The 27,854-nt window shown below is 45.7% G+C and overlaps 1 protein-coding gene across 1 annotated transcript in view; it reads right to left on the bottom strand.

The window, feature by feature from the left end:
* BSN (bassoon presynaptic cytomatrix protein) overlaps positions 1-27,854 on the bottom strand; it is a 122,287-nt gene that overhangs the window by 32,953 nt on the left and 61,480 nt on the right. Inside the window, exons 2-3 of the mRNA XM_036739627.1 lie at positions 26,539-27,054; positions 25,993-26,247 (exon numbers count right to left, since the gene is read on the bottom strand). Coding sequence (XP_036595522.1) covers positions 25,993-26,247; positions 26,539-27,054 — 771 coding nt within the window. The remainder of the gene's footprint in view (positions 1-25,992; positions 26,248-26,538; positions 27,055-27,854) is intronic.

Genomic DNA, 27,854 nt, shown 5'->3' with positions numbered 1-27,854 from the left:
GAAGACCCTCAGGTTCAATACTCCATTCGTGTGCTTCTCTCCTTCCCATGCCCTCGGGTCTAACTCCCATACTTTACAGATGAGGAAACTGAGGCCAAGAAAAGTCAAGTGAGTTGTTCAAGTCACCAAGGTAGTAAGTGATGAGATAGGATTTGAACTCAGGACCACTGACAGTGCCCTTCAGGGCTCTCATTTGCACCTAAAGGCAATCAGAGCCGAGGAACTGCTGTCTGGGTCACCTTGGCAACTTTTGGTCCTGGGTTTGGTTCAGGAAGACCTGGGCTCCAGGGCTGGCTCAGGCCACAGATCTATGAAGCTTCCAGGTAAAGCACAACCTCCACCATCTGGGTACCAGTCAGGGACATGGGCTCAAGCCCAGCAGAAGCTGGATCCTACTAGGCCAGGCAGGGAATCAGTGGTCCTCCCCCACCAGGTCATGGACAGGGGTCAAGAGAGGAGACTGTGGTTCAGCATCTGGCCATCTGGACCACAGAAATGGTCAGAACAGAGGTCACTCCCCGGACACCTCTAGCCTCACAGCATTTCAGAACTGGAACGCACCTTAAAGAGTCTGACTTTGGATCTGGATAGGACTTTAGAGAGCACTGAATAGAGTCAGGCCTTGAAGCGGGGTCCTCTGACTCCGACTCACAGCCCCTTATCCCATATCACACTGCTTCTCAAGGGCAGGGGAACATAGGTGCATAGGAATTATAACTGGAGGGGACCCTATTTCATCTGGTCCAACTTCCTTGCTTTACAGATGAGGAAATTAAGACCAAGAGAGGTGAAGGTACTCACCTAAGGTCATAAAGGGAGTTGATTCCTCTACTAATGGCCATCAAGATATCTGGCCATCTGGGTATTCAAGAGCCCCCTTAGGAAGCTGGCATGCCTCCCCTCCTTCAACCTTTGAGGAGTGTTCTAATCCTGTCGACACCTGCCGGGCAGGATACACAGAAGCTCAGACACTGCTGTGGAGCCCATCAGGGATTCCTCACTAATGGAACTACCTCAAGGGCCTTCAGCAATATTCTCTAAACAAAGGCCTGGCTTGGGCAGCAGGAGGGCATCAATTATGCACACTCATGTTACAAACTCAGGATGAGGAAGATTGAGGTGTGGAGCAGGAGTGGGGGGGTGCCTCAGGAGCAGTGGCAAAGTAAGCAGGTTCCTCCTGGGGGTTAAACTCCCAAGCTCACCACCAGCTAGGCCCCAGTTTCTCCCCCTTGCCCTACAATCTCTTAAGTGCCGGTGAAGGCTTTCTCTAAGGTTGTTTTGTTTGTTTTACTCCTTGGGAGTAAAAAATCACTTTCCTGGGGATTCCCTCTCCAGCTCAGCATTTTAGGAAGGACCCCAGCCATACTTAACCTCACTCCTACCTGACTCTCTCTGGCCTCCTTCTCTTTGGCTGTCGAATCCATATACCTACTCCACTCTCTCCTGATAGTAAACTGCAGTCCCATACTTTCAGCTGCCTGTAATAGCTAGCTCCACCTGGCCTTCCTCCAACTCCATTCACTCAAAACAGAACTCATCTCCCCCACCAAACTGGCCTTTCCTCCCAACTACTCAAAGTCTTTTGATGGCCCCATCAGCCTCCCAGCTACCCACACTTTAAAAATGCACAGGATAAAAGACAAACTCCTTAGTCTGGCATTCATATCCCTTTATAACCTGACTCCCTTACAATTCCAGCCTTCCCTGACAGTATTTCTCTGATAGGGCCAAACCACTCAATCAGGAGTGATTCTATGACCACTTGAGAAGCATGGTGGAGTGGATAAAGCACTTAGAGGATGTGGGACCTTGGGCAAGTCACTTAGCCTCAGCTTCCTCATCTGAACAACAGAGGGCATAGGATTAGATGAATGATAAGGTCTCTTCCAGCTCCAAAGTTATGATCCTCTTAGCCCTAAATTTATGATCCTACATCCTTCCTTGTCCTGTCTTCCTTCATTCATATGGTCCCAGCAGTAGGGAACCTGTGGCCTTGAGGCCACATGTGGCCTTCTAGGTCCTCAGGTGTGGCCTTTTGACTGAATCCAAGTTATACAAAACAAATCCTTTTATTATTATATACATATATATGTAATTATAATTATTAGTAGTAAGGGGATTCGTTCTGTGAAGTTTGGATTCAGTCAAAGGGCCACATTTGAGGACCTAGAGGGCCACATGTACCCTTGAGGCCACAGGTTCCCCACCCCTGAGTAGACCATTCCCACATACCTAGAACCAACTCTCTAACTATTGGAATCCTTTTCTTTTTTCAAGGCCCAGCTCCTCTGTGAAGACTTTCCTGAATTCCTTCCCTCCTCCGTAATCCAGGTGAAATGACTTCTTCCTCCTAAAATTTCTCATAGCCCTCTAACTGAATCTCTCCTTTGCTCCTACCTATGGTCTTCCTCATATTATACTAACCCTCTCTTAGACTGTAAGAACTTCGAAGGCAGGGATTATGTCATTTTTCATCTTTGCTTGTTCATCTCTGACCACAGCATCCTGAACATAGAAAATGATGAGTATATCTTTGTTGAGTTGAATGGAAATTCCTAGAAAATAGAATCACAGACTGCACTCCTACAAGGAGACTGTCTCTGGACCCTGAAAGGACTGCAGAGATCCCAGCCTTGCTGGACATTACCTTCTTCTTCCCCTCAGTCTGTTCCTGGATATTAAAAGGAGGCTGAGTTCTGGAAGGGGGTGACCAAGATAGTAAGAGGATTCAAAACCAGGCCATGCAAAGATCATTTGGAGGAAACGGAGGTGGTTAGCCTGGGGAAGAGGAGATTTCTCCATGGAACATGACTGATGCTTTCAAGGATATAAAGGACTCCCAAGTGGAAGAGGGATAATGAATATTTTGCTTGGTAAGAGAGCTCAGAGCTAGGAGCTATGGGTGTTTGTTGCAGACAGGTAGATTTCAGCTGGATATGAGGAAAAAGTTCCTCTTGAGCAGAACTGTCCCAAAGTACAAAGGGTTGTATTAGGAAGAAGTGAGCTTCTCGTGACTAAAGGTCATAGGATCATAAATTTAGAGCTGGAAAGGATCTCAGCAGTCTGTAAACAAAACCTCTTCTTTTTATAGATGAGGAAACCGAGTCACTAAGAGGTTAAAAGACTTGCCCAGCATCACATAGCTGGTAAGTGTCTGAGGTGAGGTTTGAACCCAGCTGGTTTTGACGCCATGTTCTCTCCGCTACTTCCTGCTGCCTCCAAGCAGAGTTAGACTAGATTTGTTAGACTAGACTCAATTCAACAACCACTTATTAAATGTCTAACAATGCGCAAGATGCTCTTCTAAGGATTGAGAATATGAAGACAAAAATGAAAAAGGACACCTGCCCATAAGAGGCTTGTGCTAACTGAACAGTGCAATACCTAAACAGACAAGTAAAAAAGTGAGGTGGGGCAGCTAGGTGGTGCAGTTGAGAGAGCACTGGGCTTGGAATCAGGAAGACTCATCTCCATGAGTTCAAATCCGGTCTTAGATACTTACCAGCTGTGTGACCTTGGGCAAGTCATTTAACTGTGCTTGCCTCAGTTTCCTCATCTGTAAAATGAGCCAGAGAAGGAAAGGGCAAACCACTGCAGTATCTTTGCAAAAAAAACAAACAAACCCCAAAGTGGGCTCCCGATGAGTCAGACACAACTGAATGACAACAACAAAAGCAAGATAATTTTAGGAAAGGGAAAGCACTGAGAAGAAAAGGCATTAGAGAAAGCTTTCCAGAGGTGGTGGCACCTAAGCTATGTCTTCAAGGAAGCAAAGAGGTAGTGGTGGGGGGAAGGCGGCAGAAACATAGAGGAATCAATCAATGAAGGGAAATGAGGTGAAGGAAGTCTGGAAAGGTTAGCTGGCGCCCCATGTGGAGGGCCTTAAATGCCATCAGAGCAAGAGTTTGTGTCTGTCTCAGAGACTGGATTGTGACACGGCCAGAGCTGCATTTTAGAAAGAGTCATTAGGAAAGCTGGGCGTGAAATGGATTGCAGAGAGGTGAGTGTGGTACAGGGGAGACTGATTAGAACAAGGATTCTTAACCTGGAGTCTATGAGATGTTTTGAAAATCATTTTAATAATTGTATTTTGATGCAATTGGTTTCCTTGGTAATCCTATTAATTTTATTTTATGTATTTTAAAATGTTATTCTGAGAAGGGATCCATAGGCTTTGTCAGAATGACAGCAGTGTCCTAGATACACACACACACACACACACACACACACACACACAAACACACTTCAGCCCTCCTGAATGAGGAGGTCATTGCAAAAATCCAGATGGAAGATGATGAGCTAGAGTATGGTAGTGTGAGTGGAGAGAAGAGGATGGTTGTAAGAGATATTTATTGGAGGGAGGAATGATAAGAAGTCAACAAATAACTAGATATCAGAGGTGAGAGAGAGTGAAGATGTGGGGATGACTCTCAGATTGTAAATCCGACACAGGCTAACAATGTGACCTCGGGAAACTAATTTCACTTCTTTTTGCTTGTTCCCTCCTCTGCCAGATAGAGATAATAATACTCATACCACCTGCCTTTCAGGGTTTGGGGGAGGAAAGTCCTATAAAGAAATTTTTTATCATTATCATGCTTCCTCTGAGTTTTGCAGAGGCTTTCTTTCCTTCTCAACTAAGTAAGGTCAACTGAATTCACTGATAGTACTTATTTTCCAGGCAGCCCCTCCTCCCTTTAGTATTTTTGGGATCTAACCCTCCTCTCTTTGTAGATTCTTGTTCCTCTAAGTCACAGGAGACGCTAGAGGAAAGATTGAGATCTCACCAAAGGTTCCTCAGGAAGTGGCAGACCCAGACTTCAAACTGATCATCATGTGGAGTTCTAGGGAAAGCCCCAAGTCATAGGATTACAGGATTTGGAGCAGAAAGTGATCTTACAGATAATCTAGCCCAGGGACTCTCAACTTTTTATGGACCCCTTGGGCACTCTGGTGAAGACTATGGATGAATAACCTTTCTCAGGATATTGCTTTTAAATGCATAAAATAAAATGCATACGATTACAAAGGAAACCAATTATATTGGAATACAGTTATCAAAATATATTTTTCAAACAGGTTGAAAATCCACAAGTTAAGAACCTTTGACCTTGTCCAATTCCCTATTTTTTTTTTAACTAATGAGAATCACAGAAGAAGAATGACTTGCCCAAGGTCACAGAGTGACAGAGACGGGATTCAGATGCAGGTCCTTGCCTTCAATTCTGCTCTTTCTATAACACTTTCTAATTGCATTTATCCACTCTTGAGAAGGAAGCCAAGATACAGTATTTAGTACTTCTTCATAATGGATTCAATTCACTGGAGGTCAGGAAACTTACACAAATCAAACATAGTCCTCAGCAGGCCTCAGTGAGTGAGAGTATCCAGTTCTGATCTGGAGACTCTTGCTGCTGAATCTGGGCTTTCCCCAGCTCCATTCCTCTATCAACAGCCCCTAGAAGTGGCAGAACTAGATTTCAGACCCAAGAAATGGGTTGTAGGGGAGAGGCCATTAGCCTTAGAGTCAGAAAATGTGGATTTGAACCCTAGCTGTTTCACTAATACTCTGTGACTTTGGCCAAATCCCTCCCCTTTCTCTAGGTCTCATTTTCTTGGTCTGTAAAAATGAGGCAGGTAGTTAGGCCAGATGATCTCTAAGGCTCCTTCCAGCTCCAACCTACTATAAAGATTCTGTCTTCTGCTTCCAAATCTATTCTTCTCCCCACTTCATCATGCTGTCAGCTCCAGGGAAAGAAGAAGAAATATTTGTTGAATGAATGAATGAAAATAACCTAGGAGGAAATGGATTTGGATAGGTTCCCAGTATAATCAACAAAAGAGGATTCAGGAAAAGTTGGTTTCATTTTTTAAAATTCCTCTAGACTTCGGCAGAGTGAGGAATGAAGGAGGTGCTTCACATCTGAAGCTGTTTCTATGAAATGAAGGGAAGAAACCCATGGAAGGGGCATTGGAACTGGATGTCGAAAGCCAAGTAAGATATTCATAGTAGTTCCAAGATCAAACCCTTTATTTGCTGGCAAGCACCCTAACTCCAAACTGCTGGGACCTATCCCCCCAGGCTGACCCCTCCCTATATCCAAGATGCCCATTACAGCTAAGGTTTGGGTAATCAAGCAACAAGCATTTCTTAAATGCCTAAGGCAAACTAAGAACTGGGCTGGGTTGTGGGGATACAAACACAAAAGTGACAACTGTTCCTACCCTCAAAGAGCTTATATTCTAATGGCCTTAGGGGAGAGGACACACCACGGTTCACAGAAAAGTAAATACAGGATATATGCAAAATAAATACTCTGTGACAGGGTGGGTGTGGGGAGGGGAGGGCACTAATAACTGGAGAAATCAGGTAAGGCTTCTTGAAGAAGGTGTCACTTGACCTAAGCCTTGAAGGGAGCTAGGTGGAGAGAAGGGGGAAGAGTATTCCAGGCATGAGAGACAGTCAGTACAAATATATGGAGGCAGGAGATGGAAGGTCCTATATATGGAACAGCAGATAGAGTAACATGTAATCAGTCTGGCAAGACAGCAGGAGCTATACTGTGAGGAATTTATATTTTATCCTGGAGGCAATGGGGAGTTACTGAAGCTTCTTGAGCAGGGGAGGGACATGATTAGATTTGTGCTTTAGGAATATCACACTTATAGATCTGTGGAAGATAGATGGGAGGGGCTCAAGACTTGAGGTAGAAAGCCCATGGAGAAGACACTTCAGTTGAGAAGTTCTATAGTCCTGGACCAGGATAGCTGTGGTGTGAACAAAGAGAAGTGGATGGGCATGGGAAACCTGGAGGTGTAATCTATAACATTCGGAAACTGATGGGGCATAGGGATGATCAGGATTGAAGGTGACTCCTAAGTTACAAAGCTGGGTATCGTAAAGAGTGGTGATGCCCTCAACAGAAATAGGAAAGTAAAAAGGAAGAGAAAAAATAACAAAGTCTCTTCTGGACATATTGAGTTTGAGTTATTTATGTGACATTGCAATGGAGATGCAGAGAGAGATGAGGGAAAGACAGATAGGTTTGAGAGTAATCTGCATGGAGATGATAGTCGAAACCTTGGCAACTGAAATCACCAAGAGAGTAGAGAGAGAGAAGAGAAGGAAGTCCAAGACATGAGGCCCATTCAAGAGGTGGGGCATGCCTAACGATTCTGCAAAAGCAGACTGAGGACTGGCCCAACAGATTAAGGCGAGAACCACAATAAGATTGTCAGGAAAACCTAGTGAGGAGAGAACATCCAGCAGAAGGGGGCCGTCATTGGTGTCATCCACTGCAGAGGGATTAAAAAGGATGAAAACTGGGAAAATGCCAAGAACGGGCCTTCTTCCACTGCCAGAGGTTTTCCTTTAGGATTAGGAGAGTTAGCAGGAGGGAGCTGTTCATTTGCTTACAGGAGTGGGGGGATAAGGGACACATCCCTATGGCTCAGGCTTCCTGAGCTGAATTCACACCAATGTAACTAAGCAAGCATTTGTTAAGTACCTACTATATTCAAAGGCTTGTGCTAGTGCTAGAGATAAAGAGGAAGGAAGGAAAGAAGGAAGGAAGGAAGAGTAGGAGGGAAGGAAGGAACGATGGAAGAAAGGAAGGGTAGGAGGGAAGGAAGGAAGGAAGGAAGGGCGGGAGGGAGGGAGGAAGGAAGGAAGGAAGGAAGGAAGGAGAAAGAAGGAAGATAGAGGGAAGGAAGGAGAAAGAAGGAAGGAAGAAGAAGGAAGAAAGAGGGAAGGAAGGAAGGAAGGAGGAAGGGAGGGAGGGAGGGAGGAAGAAAAGGAAAGAAAGAATAGCTGCTCTCAAGGAGGTTATATTTTAGAGAAAAGATTGGCTTGGGCATTTAAAGTGACCCCTTCTGGACCACAGCGGGGAATGTGGCCTGTGAATAATGAACATTTGGGTTGGCTAGGGCCTCAGAGATGATCTAGTTTAATCCTCAAATCAACTATGTCTTATTGCAGAACTCCACATAGATGTGCACTTGGAATTAGTGATGAAGAGGAGGAGGAGGAAGAGGAGGAGGAAGATCATTAAGTTTTGAACTAGAAGAGATATTAGAGTTTGATCTAATCTCCTTATTTTGCAGATGAAGAAGCTCAGCCTTCAGTCTCATATGAATATATGACTCTTGCCCTTGACAAAGTGCTCCACTCATGACCTGGATCCCACCCCTTCTCATCTCTAGCAGTGGGGGATATAATCCTCCCCTCTCGGGGCAGCTAGGTGGCAGTGAGTAGAGCACCGGCCCTGGAGTCAGGAGTACCTGAGTTCAAATCCGGCCTCAGACACTTGACACATTTATTAGCTGTGTGACCTTAGGCAAGTCACTTAACCCCAATTGCCCTGCCTTCCCCCCTGCAAAAAAAAAAAAAACCAAAAAAAAATAATCCTCCCCTCTCACTCTCACATTTTCAGTCTTTCCTTATTTACTGGCTCCTTCAATACTGCCTACAAATGTGCTCCCCACTTGACCCAACCATGCCCTCAAGCTATCGCGGTAGATCCCTCCTCCTTTTCACAGTAAAACTAGAAAAAGCTCTCGCTGCACTCATAGCCTCCACATGCTCTTGTCACATTGATTTTTTTCAGCTCCTTGTGATCCGGCTTCCAAATTCATCGCTCAACTGAAACTTTCCCCTCTCAGGTCACCCATGATCTTTTGATTGCCAAGTCATCTTGACTTCTCTGCAGCATCTGGTACTGTGGGTCACCACCTTCTCTCCTTCCTGGGTTTTGGTGACACAGTTATCTCTTGGGTCTTCTACCTGTAGGATGGTGAGGCTAGTTTTTCTTTTCTGCATCACCCACCCCATCCCATCCCCTAACCATGGCTGTTCCCCAAGTTTACCCAAGTTTGCCCAGTATCTAGGCAAAAACAGGTCAACAACTATGTACATACAAGACACACATGGTGTAAATAGGTGGTGATCTGAGAGGTACTAGTAATCGGGGGTGGTGGGAAGTACCACAGAAAGGCCTCTTGAAGAAGGTGGGAACTGGGGTTGAGCCTGGAAGGAGGTTAGGGAGGCCAGGAGACAGAGATGGGGAGAGAAAGCATTCCAGACACAGGGGCTTCCTGTAAAAGGGACAGAGTAGGGAGACGGTGTGTTGTGTGTGAGGACCAGCCAAGTAGGCTGCACTGATAGCTGGATTTTAGTGTGTAAAGTATAAGAAGACTGGAAAGATCAGAAGGAGTCAGGTTATAAAGCACTTCAAATGACAGAGCATTTGATATTTTATGTTAGAGGTAATAGGAAGTTACTGGAGTTTATTAAGGGGTGTGTGTGTGTGTGTGTGTGTGTGTGTGTGTGTGTGTGTTAGGGGGGTGTGTGTCAGACCTGCACTTCAGGAAGATCACTCTGGCAGCTGAGTGGAAGATGGACCAGGGAAGGGAGAGACTTGGGGATTTGGGGAGGAACAGGGGATTTGTTCTTTGAAGTTTGGATTCAGTCAAAGGGCCGCACTTGAGGACCTAGAGGGCCACATGTGGCCTTGAGGCTGCAGGTTCCCCATCCCTGACTGATGATAGCACTGCTTCCTGAGGTCAGACAAAAGAGGGGACAGTACTAGTGACGTGAACTTGGGGATGGGTGGCATCTTGGGAGTCTTCCCTTAATATCTCCCTCTCCTCCTTTCTCCTGAAGGGAAATGGCTGACAGCTGAGCTATTTTAAGCTACAGCAAAGCAATGGCTTACAGAGAAGAGTTACCCCTTCCAAAGGTGCTCACCCTAAGGCAGCTCCTATTTCTATCAGGGTTTTCTTAGGCTTATAGGATCATAGGAACCACAAGTTTTAGAGATATTAGAGATACATTTTCCTCACTATAACCCTATGAAATAAGTTATTCCTATTTTACAGGGAGAGAAACTGAGACTCAGGTCACACAGCTAGCAAGTGTCATCTGAATCTAGGGCTCCTGATTCCTGTGCTATTTCTGCCCCATCATGGTGACCTGGGCCAAGGAGCTCTGGGTAGTCACTGTCCCCTCTCTCCCTTAGCTGACCCTGGTGAGCAGCCTCCTTCCATCCCTGTTTCCTCCATGGGGACTTCCCTAATCATGAGCTTTTCTGATTTCCTAGGATCTGTACAAGTGACCCTCACGTTAGGGCTCCTGGATCTCCTCTGTCTTATGCTGCTCTCCCTGTCTCATGCATGTAAGTACTGTCTCCCCCTTTTCTGTCCACTTCCAGCAGTGTCTAGGAGAAGTCTGAGCACGTAGGACATTAAGTGGAATTTAAGGACTGCAGTGACAGTCAGGACCACCAGAGGGAGCAATGTCGCCAGCCATGGGCGCATCCCTACCCCAGAGATGCTCAGGAGAGATCAGAAGTTGGAGTGGTTCTCCGTTCAACTAAACACACACTTATTAAGTGCCTTCTTCCATGTGAAGGGCTGTATTCAGTGCACATGACCTAAGCTTTACTGGCTCTTGTGAGGTTTGGAGGGTCTGTCTATGCAGTCAAACTCTGCACCTGGACCTCATGGGAAGAACACTGGGTTTAGGATCTGAGGATCCAGGTTTGAATCACGGTCCTGTTACTTCTTACCTGTGTGACTGTGGGGAGGTCCCTGGCCCTCTCTGAACCACAGTTTCTCCATCTATAAAATGCTGGAGTTCAACTAGGGCTCTCTTCTACTTACCTGGCACCGCTGGTATGGACCCCAGCCAGTTCCCTAGTGAAGGGCGGAGATCCTGGACTGTGGGATCTGGAGGAAGGGAGCAGGAAGGAGTGGCCAGGGGCTCTCTGGGTCTCCAGAGCCCTCCTCCTCCATCTCTGGGGTCCACTGACCATGAATCTTACGTTTTATGAGAGCCAGCAGCTTAGCATAGTAGAAAGGAATCAGGAGACTTGAGCTCAAACCCTGATTTTGACATGTAACCACGAGCAAATCAATTTATCTCCCTGACCTTAATTTCCTTATCTGCAAAATAGGGATAAATAATATTTATCCTTCTTATCTCATAAAGAAATGTGTCAAAGAAATGGGAGTTACTACTGTTTTTGCTCTGGCAGCTCCCTGTCCTTATTCATTCATTGGTCTGATGAACGAGTGCTAAACCCCGACCCATACTCTGAAGTCTAACTCAAATGCCACCTACTCCAGGAAGCCTTCCTGGATGCCCCCCAGCAGTAACAACTCTTTTTACTCAAACCTCAAAGAGCGTCTTGCCTTCACCTTTCACAGGCACTTATGATGCAATATTGGGTATTATGAGTATCTCATCTCCCTACTAGACTGGCAACCCCACGAAGGCAAGGACCACTCTTCTATCTAAACTTGAGATTCTGAATGCATAGGCCTTATTAAACGTTTGTGAAGTGAATGGGAGAGGAGGAATAAACATCTACTATGTGCTAAGCACTTTACAAACATTACGTCCTCATTTGCTCCTCACAACAATCCTGTGAAGTAGGGGCTATTATTATCCTCATTTTACAGTTGAAAAAAATTGAGGCACAGGTTAAGTGACTTGCCCAGGGTCATATAGCTAGTACACGCCTGAGGCTACATTTGAATCCAGGTCTTTCTGACTCCAGATCCAGAGCTCTTTCCACCGCACCAATTCAGCTGCCTCAAAGAGATGAATCATAATCTGGGGTCATAGGGCTCCCTGACTTAAACAGAACAAAGGAAGAGCTGGGTCATGGAGAGCACACGTCTGTTTACCCTTGTGTTGGGTTTCCCATCGAATGAACACCGATCCACATGATTTCAAGAGCTGTCACAGACTAAACTGGCAGAGGGCCAACAAACAGAAGATGGGCTGACTTTTTCTGTTTCTATGATGACCGTTTCATCAAGGACAATGGAGCCACCATGGCTGAACCCTAATGATTCAGGTCCCAATGAATTCTACAAGGAAGTAGAAATGAAACTTGAGATGAGGGGGAGGAAGAGCAGCTGGCCTAGGCCATGGATACACAAAGGAAATTCATGCTGGAGATGACCTGATCTTGAAATCACTGAGGGGTAGCTTTACAATGAATGAAAGGGAGGCGAAGAGGCCGAAATAATCGGGGGGAAATTCACAAATGAGATTATTACCCCTACAAGAAAATCCAGAGAACGTCAATAACCACCACCTCATATGCCTACTTTTTCATTTTTATAAAATCTTTATAAGAATGAACTACATGCATATTTCATTGATGAAAGTAGGAGAAGCAAAGAGGCACGCTTTCGAAAATGATTTTCTCCAGTAGACCACATCTTTACAGTCACGCAATTGACTGACAGGATACAGAGAGTACAAGACCTTGCTGTGTTTGTTGTTAGGTGATTTAAAAAAAAAATTGAATTGGTGGAGAAAAACATCTCTTTAAAAGACTCCCCCAACAAGGAGTCTCTTACGCATATGTTAAGCTCAGGTAAAGAGTCCTTGATAAAAGCAACCATAGAAGTAGTTGTTCAACAAACCCTTCCATCATTAATATCAAGTAACCCAGTTTAAGTCAGCCCAGCACTGCTTCCTACCCTGCTGCTGGGGGATGAGATGCGGAACCACTGGCTCACAGAATCATAGGTTTTTGAGCTGGCAGGGACCTTAGAGGGCACTTAGTCCAACCTCACTTTTACAGATGAGAAGGTAGAGATCTTAAAACTTTAAGTGACTTGCCCGAGGATCCAGACCATATGAGAAGTATTAATCAACTCTCCAAGGATGATAGCAGAATGGCCTTTTGGGACAAACATTTTCCCATTATTGTTGGCCATCCTCACTCCCAAATTGGGAATTCCAGGTATCCAGATCATAGGCAGCAACCAGTCTCCAGGGATTTGTTCAGGGGCTGCCTGCATTTCTCTTGGACTATTCCACATCCTGTGCCTTTTCCAGACCGTGTGCTTGGGGGAAGGAGAGGGGAAGCAGCTGTGAAGACCTCGCCTTGGGATCATCAATCATCCTCAGATGTCAAGAGTGAAAATACTCCACACTAAGTGCCTTCTTGCCCCTGCCTTCATTATCCCCAGGGTCAGAGGGGATCAGTGCCTGGTGAGGTTTTTTGTCAGAAAAGATCCCAGCTGGAGTGGACCTCTCTGGAGGCCTTGGGGCTCTAGGAGGAGTCAAATCCTCTGCTTTTATTCTCCCTTCCCCCATCACACAAGCCACTCTGCAGTGGCCCTCTCAGATCTAGAGGCCCTTGTTTGGAATTAGTCATTGCCTCCCACCTGCTCACTCATTGTCCTGGGGACAAAGGTTTTGGACTTCTCCCAGGCCAGCCCCTCTGGGATGAAGTAGAAAAATGACAACAATGAACTTGGAACCAGGGGGTGCAAATACCCCTAAGTAGCTGTATAACCTTGGATACAAGTTATATCACCTTTTGGGGGCTCAGTTACCTCTTCCGTAAAATGGGGATATTAAAACACACTTTACTTACCTCACAAGGCTGTTGTGAGTAACGTGTTTTATTAGAGCTCTATTAATGGAAGCTATGATTAATGTACCAGTAATCAGGGCTCTCCTTGGACCCTGAGCTTCCAGGGAAGGTCACTTGAACTTTTGTAAGGTTAAAAAAAGAAGAAATTGGAAACCTAACTCTGCTAATCCCAGGCCCACCACTTTTCTTGCAAATTCTTTATTTTGGATAGAAAGCAAATTAAAAATTAAGCTTGAGTGTATTATTATCCTTCAAAAATAAACAAGGTAGTGAATTTGGAAGCAACAACTCTTAATTATGAAATGACTCACTGAAGAGCTCTATGTTTATATTTTTCAAAAAGAGAAGGTTTTGACAGGGGAAAGGAAATTCAATTTAACCATCCCTTCTGATTGTTGAGGAAGTCAGGGAAAAAAACTATTTTTGGGGGGGGGGGGTTTACAAATGTAGTCCAGAGAAGGCCAGAAGAATTTTAACTGATGGCCAAGAAGGATGCTTCCTGGCACAGACCAAGGAATGGGGAGGGCCACTCTCCAGATTAGTAAACTAAAGTCTGTTTCTCTTTTGCAGAGATATTTGCTCATTCATTATTCAACTCAACAAAATTACTGTGTGCAAAGCACTGTGCCAGGTGCAGGGAGAAATAAGAGGGAGCCCCTGCCTCCATGGGACTTGAAGTTCAGTAGAGGGAATAAGACATATAAACAGATCACTATAATAAACAATATCATATATGTGCATTAGAGAGATGCAAATAGAAAGCTCTTCTGAGTTTCAAGATGGAAGGCCATTGTCAGCATTGGATTGGGGCAGCGGTAGTTGGGGAGAGATCAATTAATCAACAAAACATTTATTAAACACCTGTTATGTGCCAGGCACCATGCTAAGTGCTGGGGATGATCAGGAAAGACTTGGTGAAGGACTTTGCATTTGAGTTGGGCTTTTAAGGATAAGTAGGAATTCAAAAGACCAAGAAAGGGCAGTCTAGGGTTAGAGGACAAGCTAAGAAAAAGCATGGAAGTACAGAGCATATGTGGTCATCCAGTTTGTATAAAGTAAGTGGATGGCAGTGATGTGAAATGAGACTGAAAAGGAAGTGACAGGTGACTGAATGCCAAGTGAAGGATCATTAAATTGTGAGCTCTTTTAGGACAGGGAATATTTTTTGCTTCTTTTTGTATCCAGTGTTTAGCAAAGTACCTGGCACATAGCAGGCACTTAATAAATGTTTCTTGATTGATTTTTTGATATTGATTCATTGATTAAAGAAGCTCATATGTTACTCAGTAGGTAATTGGAAGGTAGCCACTGAAGATTTTCAAGGAGAATAATGATATGACCAGATCTTTGCAGAAGATTCTCTAACAATGTTACTAAGGACAGAATGGATAGGGCAGAGAATGAAGATGAGAAAACTTATTAGGAAGCCTAGTATAGGTGAATGCCTATCCTAGGATAGTAGGAAGAGAGAACTGGGGACAATTTCAGAAATAAAGTAGAGGTAGAATCAATAGGATTTGGCAACTGGATATGAGAGAAGGAAGAAGAGAGAGAGAGATAATCCTTGAGAAAAACTGAGCTTTTGAACACTAGGTATTGGGTAAATGGTAGTATCACAGACAGAAATGTTACCATAATGAAATCAGAAGGAGCAGGTATGAGGGAAAGATTAGGAAAAACACATAAGTTACTGTCTTAGAAAAATAATTTCATGAAACATTTGATAGTTTCGCTTTGAGGCGGTCATCATTAATATTTGCAAAAAGACCATCATTAAAGCAATTGTAGCTTATGAGCCAACATTTGTTGCAGAGTACGAAGAGGTGAAAGAAATATTATAAAATATTGGAAGACACCCTCCTAATTAAATCAATGGATGATACTTGGTGACTTTGATGCAAAAATGGGCATAGGTGAGGTCGATGAAAAAAACTGTTGGAATATATGGCTCAGGAGTAAGTAATAAGAGTGGCCAAAGACTTCAGGACTATATACATCACAAACGTTTTCTCCGAGAAAAGAATCTGAAGGTGAGAGATATGGTAAGCACCAAATAACATCATAAAAAAATAAAACTGATTATATCTTAAAGGACAGGAAATGACTCATTGCTGATGTAGAAGACATTCATGAATCAGCGTCTTTAGTCAGACCACCAACTCATTAGAGCAGAGATCAAAACTGAAACAAAGCTATAAGAAAAAAATAAAATAAAGCTATGACATGCAATTAAAATTATTCTAGCTTGATTAATTTTTAAAAACTGACACTGAAAAAATGGGAAATGGATGGAGGAAAAGACAATACCAATTATAGCAATTTCATATTGAAGTTTAATTTATATGAAACTATATCCCTAACAATAAGAAAAAAAGAGCCTGAAACTCACCTCGGTCAGCAAATACTTGACCTACTTACCAATCAAAAAGATACAGTAGACAAAGGTCACACTGGTTTAGAATATAAAGTTGTTCATAAGATTTTATAGAGCAGGACGGTAGAAGATTATGAGCAGTATCAACCTAAAATAGTGAAGAGCACTGTGGGGGAAAAAAGTTTAAAGAAAGCTTGGTAAGAGATGACCAAGGAATCATTTGAAGGCCTTTAAGAATGAAAGTGAGAAGAAGACAACAAATGGTAGAAATGTGGAAAAGATCTGCAAAGATTTTTATAACAAACTCTTTTCACTCCGAAGTACAGTGGAGCAGTCAAGCTTAGATTCTAGATGTGTTTCTAGAGGAAGTGGAAATATAGGAAAAGCAGCTGGACCTGACCAATACACATGGAGGAGTTTCATGCTGGAAGCAACACACTTTCGAGGACACTGAAGGTTAGATTCTCAAGGTATCTGAAGGAGGGGAAGACGGCAAAGATGTGGAAACATTTTTGGACTTTATTACAAATAAAAGGTGACTAAGGGAGCATCAATAACTATAAACTGTAAGCCCACCTTCCTATATATATATATAGAATTTTTAATAAGTATATTTGGCATGCAGCAATGACATCCTTGATTAGGGTATTAGAAGGAAGTAGGCAGACTTTCATAGTCAATATACCACAGAAGACCACATCTTTAGTATCACAAAATGGACTCAAAGGTATAGAGGATACACAATTCCACTGCACTTATTGCTTGCTGGCTATTCTAAAAAGCACTTTATTTGGTAAGGCAAAATACTGCCTCAAAGGCAAGGTATTTCCCAAGAACATGTTGAAATCTTATAAGATTCTTTGAAAGACACAACAATAGAAATGACCTCGTTTTACAACACCATGATCATTGACATCAACAGAGACATAAAATTGGAGCCCTATGCTCACCAGTGGAGAAGGTAATGGTAAATCACTCCAGTATCTTTGCTAAAAAAAACCCCAAATGGGGTCACAAAGAGTCGAATAGGGCCGAAATGACTGAACAACAAAGATAACATGTTCAGCAGAGATGATGGTTGTCACTGTCATGGAAAAGAACCAACTTACAGAGCATTTAACAAAGGGATTCTCTATAGATGGATAGATTCTCCAGATGCTTCTGTCTGATGTTTCTCCTAACTGGATCAAGCCCCCAGACACTGTGAAGGCTTCTAAATGAGGCTCCTAAACAATCACACCAAAGTGTTTGGTCTCACTATCCACAGAGGAAAAACCATATAGATGAAGAATGCCTGTTGTTAGACCATGATATAAAGTTGGATGAATAATCCATTGAGATTATTCAACGGCACATACATCTGAGGCAGAAACTCCAAATGGACAGTGAGCTGGGTCCAGAATTGAATGATAGGAGAGCAGATTGGATTGCCATTAGAAAATGGCAAAGTTCTTTCAAGGATCTCAAATTTCTCAAAATAAGGCCCATTTTAAAATACCAAGATTCATCTGGTGATGCTATATGACTGCAAACTATGGGATACTATGGTCCCTGAAGAACTGAAGATGAAGATCCCCAAAGGGCAATGGTGAGCTCACAGTGGGTATAAGCAGGCTGTAACAATTATAAATGAATAACTACGCAGGGAAAATGGTTTAAAGGGAGTCATCCAAGAAATGTATGATCAAATTCTCCCTGGATCATAGGGAATTTTTATAGGCCTTTCTTTTGGGATTGTTTGGGTCTCAGGAAACCCCTAGGGGGGCTAAGGAGGTTAGAACTGCAGACAATTTATTCCAGGTTGTGATGGGGAGGGAAAAAATCAAGAGAAGGACTGAGTGAGGCAGAAGTATTTCCCCAAAGGAGGCAGAGCATATTCCCATGATGTAAAACTACTAGTTAGTAGCAAGGAGCTTGTCCTTTGGATATGGATTGAACTAAATGACTCCTAAGGTGTGTTCTGACTAAGATTTTGTAATTTTATGAAAGAGATGAGTTGGTTGCTTAGTTGAAGGGGAGAAAGAGACAATCTGTGTGTTTCATTTGTAACGTCAAGAGAATTCAAAGAAGGCTTCTAGCTCATTGGGTGGACCCTGTGGAGTGACTTTACAGGAGGATATGGACAAGAGGCACACAACAGGATATGCATCGGTATGACCTCCATTAATGAGATCCCGAATACAATGTGGAGTAAGCTATTATCCAAAGCAACTGGGAACCAGACATCCAGGTACAAGAAAAGAGACATCCATTGATTTGGGGGACATGTTCCTTTTCTCCTAATAAATCATCAGGTCACATGATTCTCACTCATTGTAAAGCAGACTGCTCCTAGTCAACGTGGCCAAAGCAGGAGAACAAAATGGAGCCTTCTGCCCCTACAGCTTTTCTGTTGGGTCCTGTGGCACAACAAAGAAGACACAATTCAGACTCTGAGGTGGCTTACAAGGTCTAGAGCTGAGAGCCAGCAAAGAGAGGGCCCATCAGAGTTTCAGGCCTGGGCAGGCAAGAAAGAAAAATTCTTGGTGGGGGTTGGTGGGAAGGAGAAAGGAGCAGGGCATCCATTCCTAATCTCGGATGAGGAAGCCTGGAAAAGTACTGAGACCAAGAGTTCCCTCCTTGATGAATCGCCCCCTCATCTCTACCTCCAATCGCTCCAACCCTACGGTTCTCAGCAAACAGAAACTAGAACTGGGGCCATTTATATCATTGACATTTACTGATTTGTAAGCTTTCTTAGGCTTCCTCCAACATGCCTGTGCTGTTCCTGAGGGTGGGGCTCGAACTTTTATTTCTTTTGTTTACTTCCCCCCACCTACACTACCCCAGGAATTTAGGTTGGCATGCCAGTGAGACAGAGACTTATAGACAAAAGGAATGATGAAGAGAAAGATAGAGGGAGGAGGGAGACAGAGAGAGAGACAGAGATATGGAAAGAGGGGGAGGAAAGAAAGAGGAAGGGAGGGAGAGAGATGGAGATAGAGAAAAAGGGAAGAGGGAGGAGAGAAAGAGAGCAAGAGAGGGAAAGAGAGAGATAGAGAGAAAGGGGGATGAGAGAGAGAACAAGAGGGAAAGAGGGAGAGAGAGCTATCTAAAGTCAAACTTAAAACTTCAGGCAGAACTAAAAAAATTAGTGCCTCTTTCCTAAGCCTGGGACAGGTGTCTTGGATACTTGCCAGGGAAATCAGGAACAACTAAGAAGATATAAAGTAGGTCACAAGGAAGGAAGTGAAACTGTACAGAATACAAATTGGTATGCTTTACTTATGGGAGCTCTCAGGACTGGTTTAAGTGTACTTAAAGATTTCATTTAAAAAATAAGGTTTGGAGCCTGAGATGGACATAGAGTAGCCAAAGCCACCATACTTCAGGCTCCCCCCACCCCAATCCTCCTCCTCTTTCTTACCATCATCATCTTCACCATCATCTCTATGTATTATCCCTACCCTCATCCTCATCACTGCCATTAGCAGGACGAGCAGCAGCAGTACCAACTGCCATCCCCATTAACAGATATCTTTTCCCACTCCCTGTGGCCCTTACATAAGGCTTCCTAACCACACACAGCTGTTGCTTTAGGCCTAAGCCTGTCATCCCAGCAGACCGAGCTAGTGTCGATCAATGGTCAAAAGAAGAGAGACACAGACCAAAGTATCAATATTAGTCAACATTTTCATACTGCTATCTATATTCTAGGGCAGTGGTATGGACTGCAAAGCTCTGAAGAGGGAATATGTGTGGAGACAGAAGATGCTGAATCATATCATTACCACCATCTCCCACATCTATCCCTTTTTCTCCACCCTGGTTCAAGCCCTCATCACTTCTGGCTTGGACTACTGCAACAGCCTCCTAATCAGTCTCCTTTCCTCAAACCTCTCCCCACTCCAGTTCACTTAGCTACCAAAATGATTTTCCTTAAGCACCTATTCTAACCATCTAGCCCCACCTCAGTTCAATAAACTTCAGTGGCTTCCTATTGCCTCTAGAATCAAATATGATCTCTTGTTTAGCTCTTCAAACCTGGTCCCACCATATCTCTCTAACCTTCTATGCATTATTCCTCTTTCGGCAATCCAGCCACACTGGCCTCTCTGTTGCTCACAGAGGACTACCTCCCTCCTGACTCAGTGACTTTGCACTGGCAGTCCTCAGGGGCTTGGAATGCACTTCCTTCTCATCTCTGCCTCCCGCTGCTAGTGTCTTCCCTCCTGAGATGGCCTCCTGGACACTCTGTCTGTATCTTGTAGATACCTAGTCATTTACAGGTTTTTCTCCCATTCGAATGTGAGCTCCCTGAGGACAGGGATTATTTCTGCCAGTGCTCTGCACAGTGCCCAACACACAGCAAGTGCTCAATAAATGCTTTTCAACTGAGGGATGGACTGATTGACAGAATCTCTCTCTTCCTTCCAGGTGTATCTCAGGCACCATCTTCTGTGAGAAGCCCAACTACAAATACCATCCATCTCAAACTATTCTGCATTTGTCTTTCTTTTCTTATATTTGTTCTGCAAATACTTATACATGTACTTGTTGTCTCTTCCATTTGGGTGGAAGCTCCTTGAGAGTACAGATTGTTTTATTCTCTGTCTTTGCATCCTCAGTGCCCAGCATAGTGCCTGGCACATAGTAGGTGCTTAATAGATGCTTGATGACTGTTGACTGACTGAATACACACTATGTGCCATCAGGTACTATGAAGAAAATAAGGAAACACAACAGCCTCAGAGGCCTGAAGAAGAACAAAAGGATTTTAATTGGAAGGAACCTTAAAGGTTATCCAGTCCAAGGTTTTTTTTTTTTTAAAGTTTAGAGATTCTTAGCCTCGAGTCCATGAACCCCTTGGATAGATTTCAGAGAATCTGTGCATTTGGATGGGAAAAAAACCCACACTTTTATTTTCCCTAACCTCCAAATGAAATCTATCATTCCCTCAAATTAGAAACATAGGCAACCAAACAGAATCCTGAGGAAGGGTACACTGGCTTCACCAGACTGCCAGCAGAGTCCGTGACACAGAAATGGTTAAGCTTTGCTCCAGCCCAGCCCTCTCATTATACAGATGAGGAAGCCGAGCTGGAGCATCCTCTGGACTCCCACCCCCATCTGCCTTCACTGAGGGCAGTGTCCCGTTGTCTGGGAAGGTTTCATTTGCCCCATCGATCACTAGAGGCAGGGGTTTGGGTCTAGATTGACAGGCACTAGGACGTTCCCTGAGCCCAAACAGTAAAACTAAGGCCAGCTGAGGTCCCTGGAGAACATAGGTATCGTTTCTCCTCCCCAGATAGGCCCTGGGTTTGGATCCTGGCTGCATCTCGCCTAGGCTCTGCCAGTAACAACTGTAGTTGCCAAAGGGAGTATCAGACCACGAAGGGAAGAAGAATTTAGCCAAGCTACCATTTCAGCAGGAGAGGGATGGGACCCAGAGGGGCAGTGGGACATCTCTCGGGGGTAAAGGGAAGCCCCTGAATAGCACTAACCCCCCGTGGAGCAGGATGGGGCAGGCAGCCAAGACGCTGAGTGCCAGAGCCAAGCAGTTAATAAGAGACCGAAAATAACAACCCAGGACAGGAATAGTTTGCAAATGTTTGAAAAATCTCTGCTTGGACTGAATCAGCAGTTCCTCAGGCCTTGTCCAGGGGTCACCAGGGAGGAGCTGTCAGGAATATTTACTCACCTGGAGCAAACAAGGCTTTCTAAACCCTGCCTGTTCCCAAGGGGCTGACTGGCCATCTGGCTAACTAGGGTGCAGATGAGGTCTTGGCCTAGACTGTGAGCTGGGGCCAGGTGGAGAAGGCCCGTTCTGAGCAAGCTAAAGGGATCTCCAGCCTCCAACCTGATCAGCAGCTCCCAGAGAGTCCTGCAGCCACCTCAGCTGCTGGCTAGGCCCCAGGGCTCTGTCTCAAGGCACCAGCCTCACTGAGCTCATCACTGAGCTCATCACTGAGCCTGGCACGCTGGGCCACCATAGTCCCACCCCTGTCTGCACTTGGAAGCCAGGCCTTTGGCCCAGACACCTAAGGGCTCTAACCATAGGGGGGGCTGGGATTTGGATCTTTGCAATTTAGTAGGCACTAACTGTTGTTGAAGTAAGTTGGAGTGAATTGAACTGGGCCTCAGTTTCCTGCAAAATGAAAGGATTCTGGTTCCAAACTAGTGTTAAACCTATGATTTTTTTTTTGTCTAGGCAAATGGTTAAAAAAATGCATCTTCCTTCTCCTGGTAGAGGTGGGGGACCAGGGGTGTGGAATGTCGCATACGGTACCGTTGTATCCATTTTACTTAACTGTTTCTTTGTTAGAAGAGAGAGTTCTAAAGGGGGAAGGAGGATATAGCAGTAAATGAGTGGTGTAAAAACAAATGGCATAAAGAAAGTTAAAAAAGGAGGAAAATTATCACATTATTAGCATTCTGTGGCCTATACTTCTCTAAACTGTATGATTTTATGAAATGAAGGGAAGTGAATTGAGAAGCAGCAGTGGTGGAAAGAGCCCTGGATCTGGAGCTGTCCCAGGTTCAAATCCCCACCCAACAACTTGCTTCACTGTGTGTCCTTAGGAAAATTGCTTAATCACCCTGAGCCTCAGTTTTTCCTCTATAAAATGGTCTTGGGAAGGGAGGGTCTCTAAAGCTCCCTCCAAGTTCAAACCCTATGACTCAATCAGTCAGTCAACAAGCATTTATGAAGCTCTTACAATGTTCCAGACACTGTGTTGAGTGCAGAAACAGCTTGGAAGTACAATAGAAATGTAAGCTATTCTAATAATGAGGGTAGAAATCATTGAATTCTGGATGGTAGAAGAAATTATGGAGTAAGGCCTAAGGGCTCAAGTGTGTGGTAGACAGAAGGGGCCCGAGGAGTGAGGGGTAGCACATCAGCTTGGAGCCTGCCACTGGACTCTCTTCCTGCTCCTCCTACTTTCCTACACCCATCAGAGAATAATAATGATCTAACATTTATATAAGTGCTTCACAATTAATATTCTCATTTGATCATCACAACAACCCTGGGAGGTAGGTGCTATTATTATCCCCACTTTGCAGATGGAGAAACTGAGGCAAGCAGAGGTTGAATAACTTGCCCAGGGTCACACAGCTAATAAGTATCCGAGGCCAGATTTGAACTCAGGTCTTCCTGACTCCAGGCCCAGTGCTCCATCCCCTGCACCACCTTGGCCAGAGGAGCCAAGGCCAATACCACTGGGCAGGTGCTTTCAGGCAGTCAGAGGCGGAGCTCTGCTTCTTTCCAGTAGAATATGAGCCCTTTGCAGGTGAGGGCTGTTAGTTTGGGGTGGGGGTGGGGTTGGTGTCCCCAGGGCCTAGCAAAGGTCAATGTACTTTTTAGTCGGCTCTTAATGACTGCTGAACTGAACTGGCAGAGAAGGCTGTAATCTGAGACAACCCATCCTAACCCCAGCTTCCGAGGGCAGACTTTTCCTTGCCAGGATTCTGCTCTCTGGCCCCGTTGTCTTTATTAATTCTCTCCAGGAAGCCTTTTCTGGTATCAGGGTAGGCAGTGGTCTAATGGAAAGAACACAGAATTTGGGGTCAAAAGACCTGGGTGTGAATCCTGACTCTGCCAGTTGCTAGCTGTGACCTTAGGTATACATCTCCTCACTTTCTGAGCCACAGTTTCCTTGTATGTAAACAGAAGGGGCTGGACTTGATTTTTAAGGTCCCTACTGGCTCTAAATCTTCTGCTGATCCTTCCATGAACAGAGTGCATCATGCAGCTGCAGAGAAAGGGAAGGGGCTGCAGGACTCTCTACATGCTGCTGATCATGCCTTTGCCTGGACAGCCCCGCCATGAGCAATACCAAGTGTTTGCCAGGGATGTGACACCAATAAAAAAGGCCCTATTGAGAACCTGCCCCCTTCCTATAAAACCCATCACCTCCAGCGTCTTAATGAGCTACCCTGGTGAGAAGATGATTGTGACCTGGGAATCCCACAGAGAGCAGGAGTGATGGAAACGCTCAGGGTGGCCATCACTGACCCCCTTCCTCCCCTGCTCCCCCATGCTCCTGCTTGGCCGGGGGGCAAGAGATGGGGGGGAAGTTATTTTAGGCTTTTCCTTAGGGGGAGTTAGTGTGTGTCATAATATGAGTCCTATTGCTTTATGCCCAGCTGGCCCATCTGATTCTACTTGGAAACCTCTTCTGAGTCCAGAACTGCTGCCAAAGGGCTGGAACACTATAGGAAGTGCTTTGCAAATTCTCGATCATCACAGAAATGTGAACTGGTACTAGCTTGGGGGTGCTGAGAAGGACCCAGAGGTCCATTCTAGGAGTTCCACTCAAATCCATACCTGCGATTGTGAGGCCTCAGAATGGTGGTAGGATCTCAATGGCTCTTGGGTCCATCCTTCCCCACTCCTACCCTGCCCCATCAGCCATCAGGATGACCTATTATTTGAGGGAGTAGAGGAGACAGCACTTGCTTTGGACAAAGACCAACAACTGGCCATGGCGAGAAAAGGAATTGAGGGGATACAGTCCACTGAAATGACAGTGGGAATGAAGACCTCCCTTTTTAAAAATATATTTTCATCAATAATGTTCCAAAGAGATGTCCTACAACTAAGGAAGATATCCCCAAATGAGGAGTTTTATAAAAACTAGGAAGGTCATGAAACTTGGCCCACACAAGCCCCTAAACTTATAGCCCCTACTTCTATATAAAGGAAGTTTTATAAAGCACATTAGTCACGACCACTATGTGAGGCAGGTAGTATAAGAATTGTCATTCCCATTTCACAGGGAAGAAAACTGAGGCTCAGAGATGTGCCACAGTCTCAAGGTCCCAAAACTACTATGTGTCAGAGCTGGATGACAAACTCAGGTTTCCTAACTCCAACTCAAGGGCTCTTTCTACACTTATGCAGCTTTATAACTGCTCTCACGGGCACAGGATTTAGAAGCGGAAGGGACGAGGAAGACCCTCTAGTCAAACCCCTAGAAGCTAAGGCTCAGAGAAGATAGAAACAGAGTCTACTGGTGTCAGTTTTAGTGCTCATTTCCACTACAACACGCTGGAAATGTTGGGCTTCAGGAAGCCAGCCTCCAACATCAGCCCCGGCCTTCCAGAGCTCCTCAGGACTTCCACTGATCTTCTCTCATCAGCCCTGGTTCTCATTCCCTGCCTCTGAGCTCTTTTCTTGCAAGGGAGGCAGACACTTTCTGAGGTGGGTTCTGCTTGGCCTTCTGGCCCTCACCCCACAGGGCTCAGCTAGAGAGCAGCTTAAATTCAAGGCCCTCCAGCATCTGTTTGGGCCCAAAGCACCTCCTGTGGCTGGCTACCCAGATCCCCCAGGTGTCCAGGGGCTGTGAACCTCGGCAGTTGGGGTTTCTCTTCCGCTGCTAGACCGGGCCGGTGAACCTGCCAACAGCAGGTATTAGCTCAGTGCCAGGCTGATGCTGGAAATGTACTGTGCTTAAGCACTGCATTTATTGCCCTGAGCTGACATATGAAGGTTCCTCCTCTTTGATAACAAGATTTTCCAAAGGCCATACTAGTTTTCATTTCACACCTATATTCAGAAGAAAGGCAAGAGGGACAAATCCAGCTGAGTTAGGCCAAATCGGAGAACCAGGCCGGAGAGAACTAAGGACACAGTCACAAGGCTAGCTCAGCCGGGCCCAGCTTATGCCTGGGGCCCAGTCCTAGCAATCAGCCTCTGGGGAAGGGGCAGCCTGCAAGTCGTGCCCAGAGCTTAACCCACCCTCTGTTCCCTAGAAGTTTATCCCTAGTACTCGAGAAAAGGGAGGCCATGCTGCCAATGCCCTAGCTGCTTCACTAGAGTCTTCATTCTATGAAGCAACTGAGCCCTCCCCTGTTCCTGGGGCTGAGATCTGCTCCCCCTCCCCTACCTCCACCCATCTCCTAGGCTAGATCCTACCATGTACAGACAGGCAGACCAGAAGCCATGCTGTATGACAACTGCCCAGCCACCAAGCCAAGCATCTCCTTGACAACTACCCCACCACCTCAAGCTCAATGTTGTTCAGCAAAGGTTTTCAGCACTCAGGAAAAATAATGGGGTGGGAGCCTGAGCTACGAGCCCAGTTCCTAAATTCTCCTTCCCTTGAAGACCTAGTAGGACAAAGGATTTAATAGGGAAAAGCACAGGGACTCTCTCTATTCCTAGTTTTCTACTGGCTTGGCCCAAACCCTGAACAGGATGCCAGTTTCCCCTAGGGCACTTTCATTCCTTACCTCGACCAAGTGAGGAGTTGGGTTGAAGCCACACAGGTTGCACACTTGTAGCTTGCAGGTGGTACATGTATTGTAATTGGGTGGCTCCCGGGAGCCCACGTTGAGTTCGGCCTGGCACAGTGGGCATTTGACCTTTTCCTTCGGCACTTCCTTTGGCTTGGGGACAGCCTTGGGAGCCGTCTGATGGTCGGCCTTACTTTGCTTTGGACTAGGTGCCCCCGCTGGCAGACCAAGAGCCCCAGGTCCTGACCCAGGCTCAGATTTAGGCCCTGAAGCAGGGCCAGGACTAGGCCCAGCTTTAGGTCCAGTTCCAACCCCAGGCCGAGGCCCAGTCCCAGATCCTGGCCCAGCTCTAGGGACAGCCCCAGGTCCAACTCCAGCCCCAGATCCTGGTCCAGCTCTAGGGCCTGCTCCAGGTCCAACTCCAGCCCCAGATCCTGGTCCAGTTCTAGGGCCTGTCCCAGGCCCAACTCCAGCCCCAGGTCCAGGTGCAGCTCCAGCCCCAGGTGCTGGCCCAGGTCCCCGTCCAGTCCCAGGTCCAGCTGCTGGCCCAGGTCCCCGTCCAGCCCCAGGTCCAGGTCCAGCCCCAGGTCCAGGTCCAGGTCCAGGTCCAGTCCCTGATGACTTGGGCCCTGCTTCCTTACTGGCATCACTGAAGACAATCTTGGGGGGCCCTTTGCTGGGAGATGGCTGGCCTTGTGGACTGGCCTCTGGCTGGACAGACATAAGTGTACTGGCCTGGGTCAGCAGAGAAGCCCCAAAGCCAAAAAGCTTCCCTGTGAGTCCCTCTTGGGTTTGTTCTTGAGCCCCAGACCCAGGAGTTGGAGTGACTCCCTTGGCTGGAGAAGGATGGGTATGAGGGGAAACCCTTCCTGCTTCCTGAGGCACAGCAGGTCTGGCCTGTCCTTGGCTCTGGGCTTCCCGCTGCCCTGGCACCACAGGAGTTCTGGGCACTTCAGCCTGCCGGACACCAGGCCCCTGTTGGAGCCCAGGCTGTGTTGTTCCAGGAATTTTCTCTGGCTCAGGCTTCCCCTGTACCTGTGTTGGGGGCTGGGGCTGGGGCTGGGGTTGGGGTTGGGGCTGGGGCTGAGGCTGGTGTTGGGGCTGCGGCTGTTTGGCTGGGGAGTGGGCAGGAGAAAGGGAAGGTGAGTACAGCTGCTGCTGGCTTTTGGAGCGAGGTGCAGTGGTCATGTCCATCCCCAAAGCTCTCTGCATCTGGCAATTCAGACACAACCATTCTTTCACCTGGAAGAGAGAGAACACAGCACAGTCACCCCTAAGAAATGACCTTCCCAGCCCCACCAGCATGGCAAGTTGCTTGCTCATCAAAAGGGGGTCAATGGGATGTAGTGAGGCTACAGGATGTGTGTGTGTATGTGCGTGCGCACACATGTGCTCCCACTCAACAATACAAATTACAAAGAGTCTTTACACCTTGATGTGAATCCAGTGCCCACTGGGAAAGCAAACTCAAGTGTCCTTCCTGCCCACCTAACCCCAAAGGAACAGATTTCTGGAGTCACAACAGAATGCTTTTTCCAATTACTTCCATTTTGATGCCCTAGTACGAGCTCAAAGTGGTCCTGAGTTCTCCAAAGTTATGCTAGAGAAAGCTTTGGCTGGTTGCTATAAGCTAAGGAGGCTTCGAGAATGAGTCCAGCTGAGGACCAGCCTTCAGGTGCAGAAAAGCTGATTGCCAGATGCTTGATCAGCAGGGGATGACATTTTCAGCCATAGTATCTTATAGCTTAATAAAAGTTTGTTGAATTGAATCAAATGAAGAATTGTCCAGTAAAAGTGGAAATCTATGTTTGTGAAGGAAGTATCCATGATGAGATGATCATGGATGCTTTTGAAGCATT

The sequence above is a fragment of the Trichosurus vulpecula genome, chromosome 9, assembly GCF_011100635.1.
Source record: "Trichosurus vulpecula isolate mTriVul1 chromosome 9, mTriVul1.pri, whole genome shotgun sequence".
NCBI classification, from domain to species: domain Eukaryota; kingdom Metazoa; phylum Chordata; class Mammalia; order Diprotodontia; family Phalangeridae; genus Trichosurus; species Trichosurus vulpecula.
This window is presented reverse-complemented; position numbering and strand designations above follow the sequence as displayed.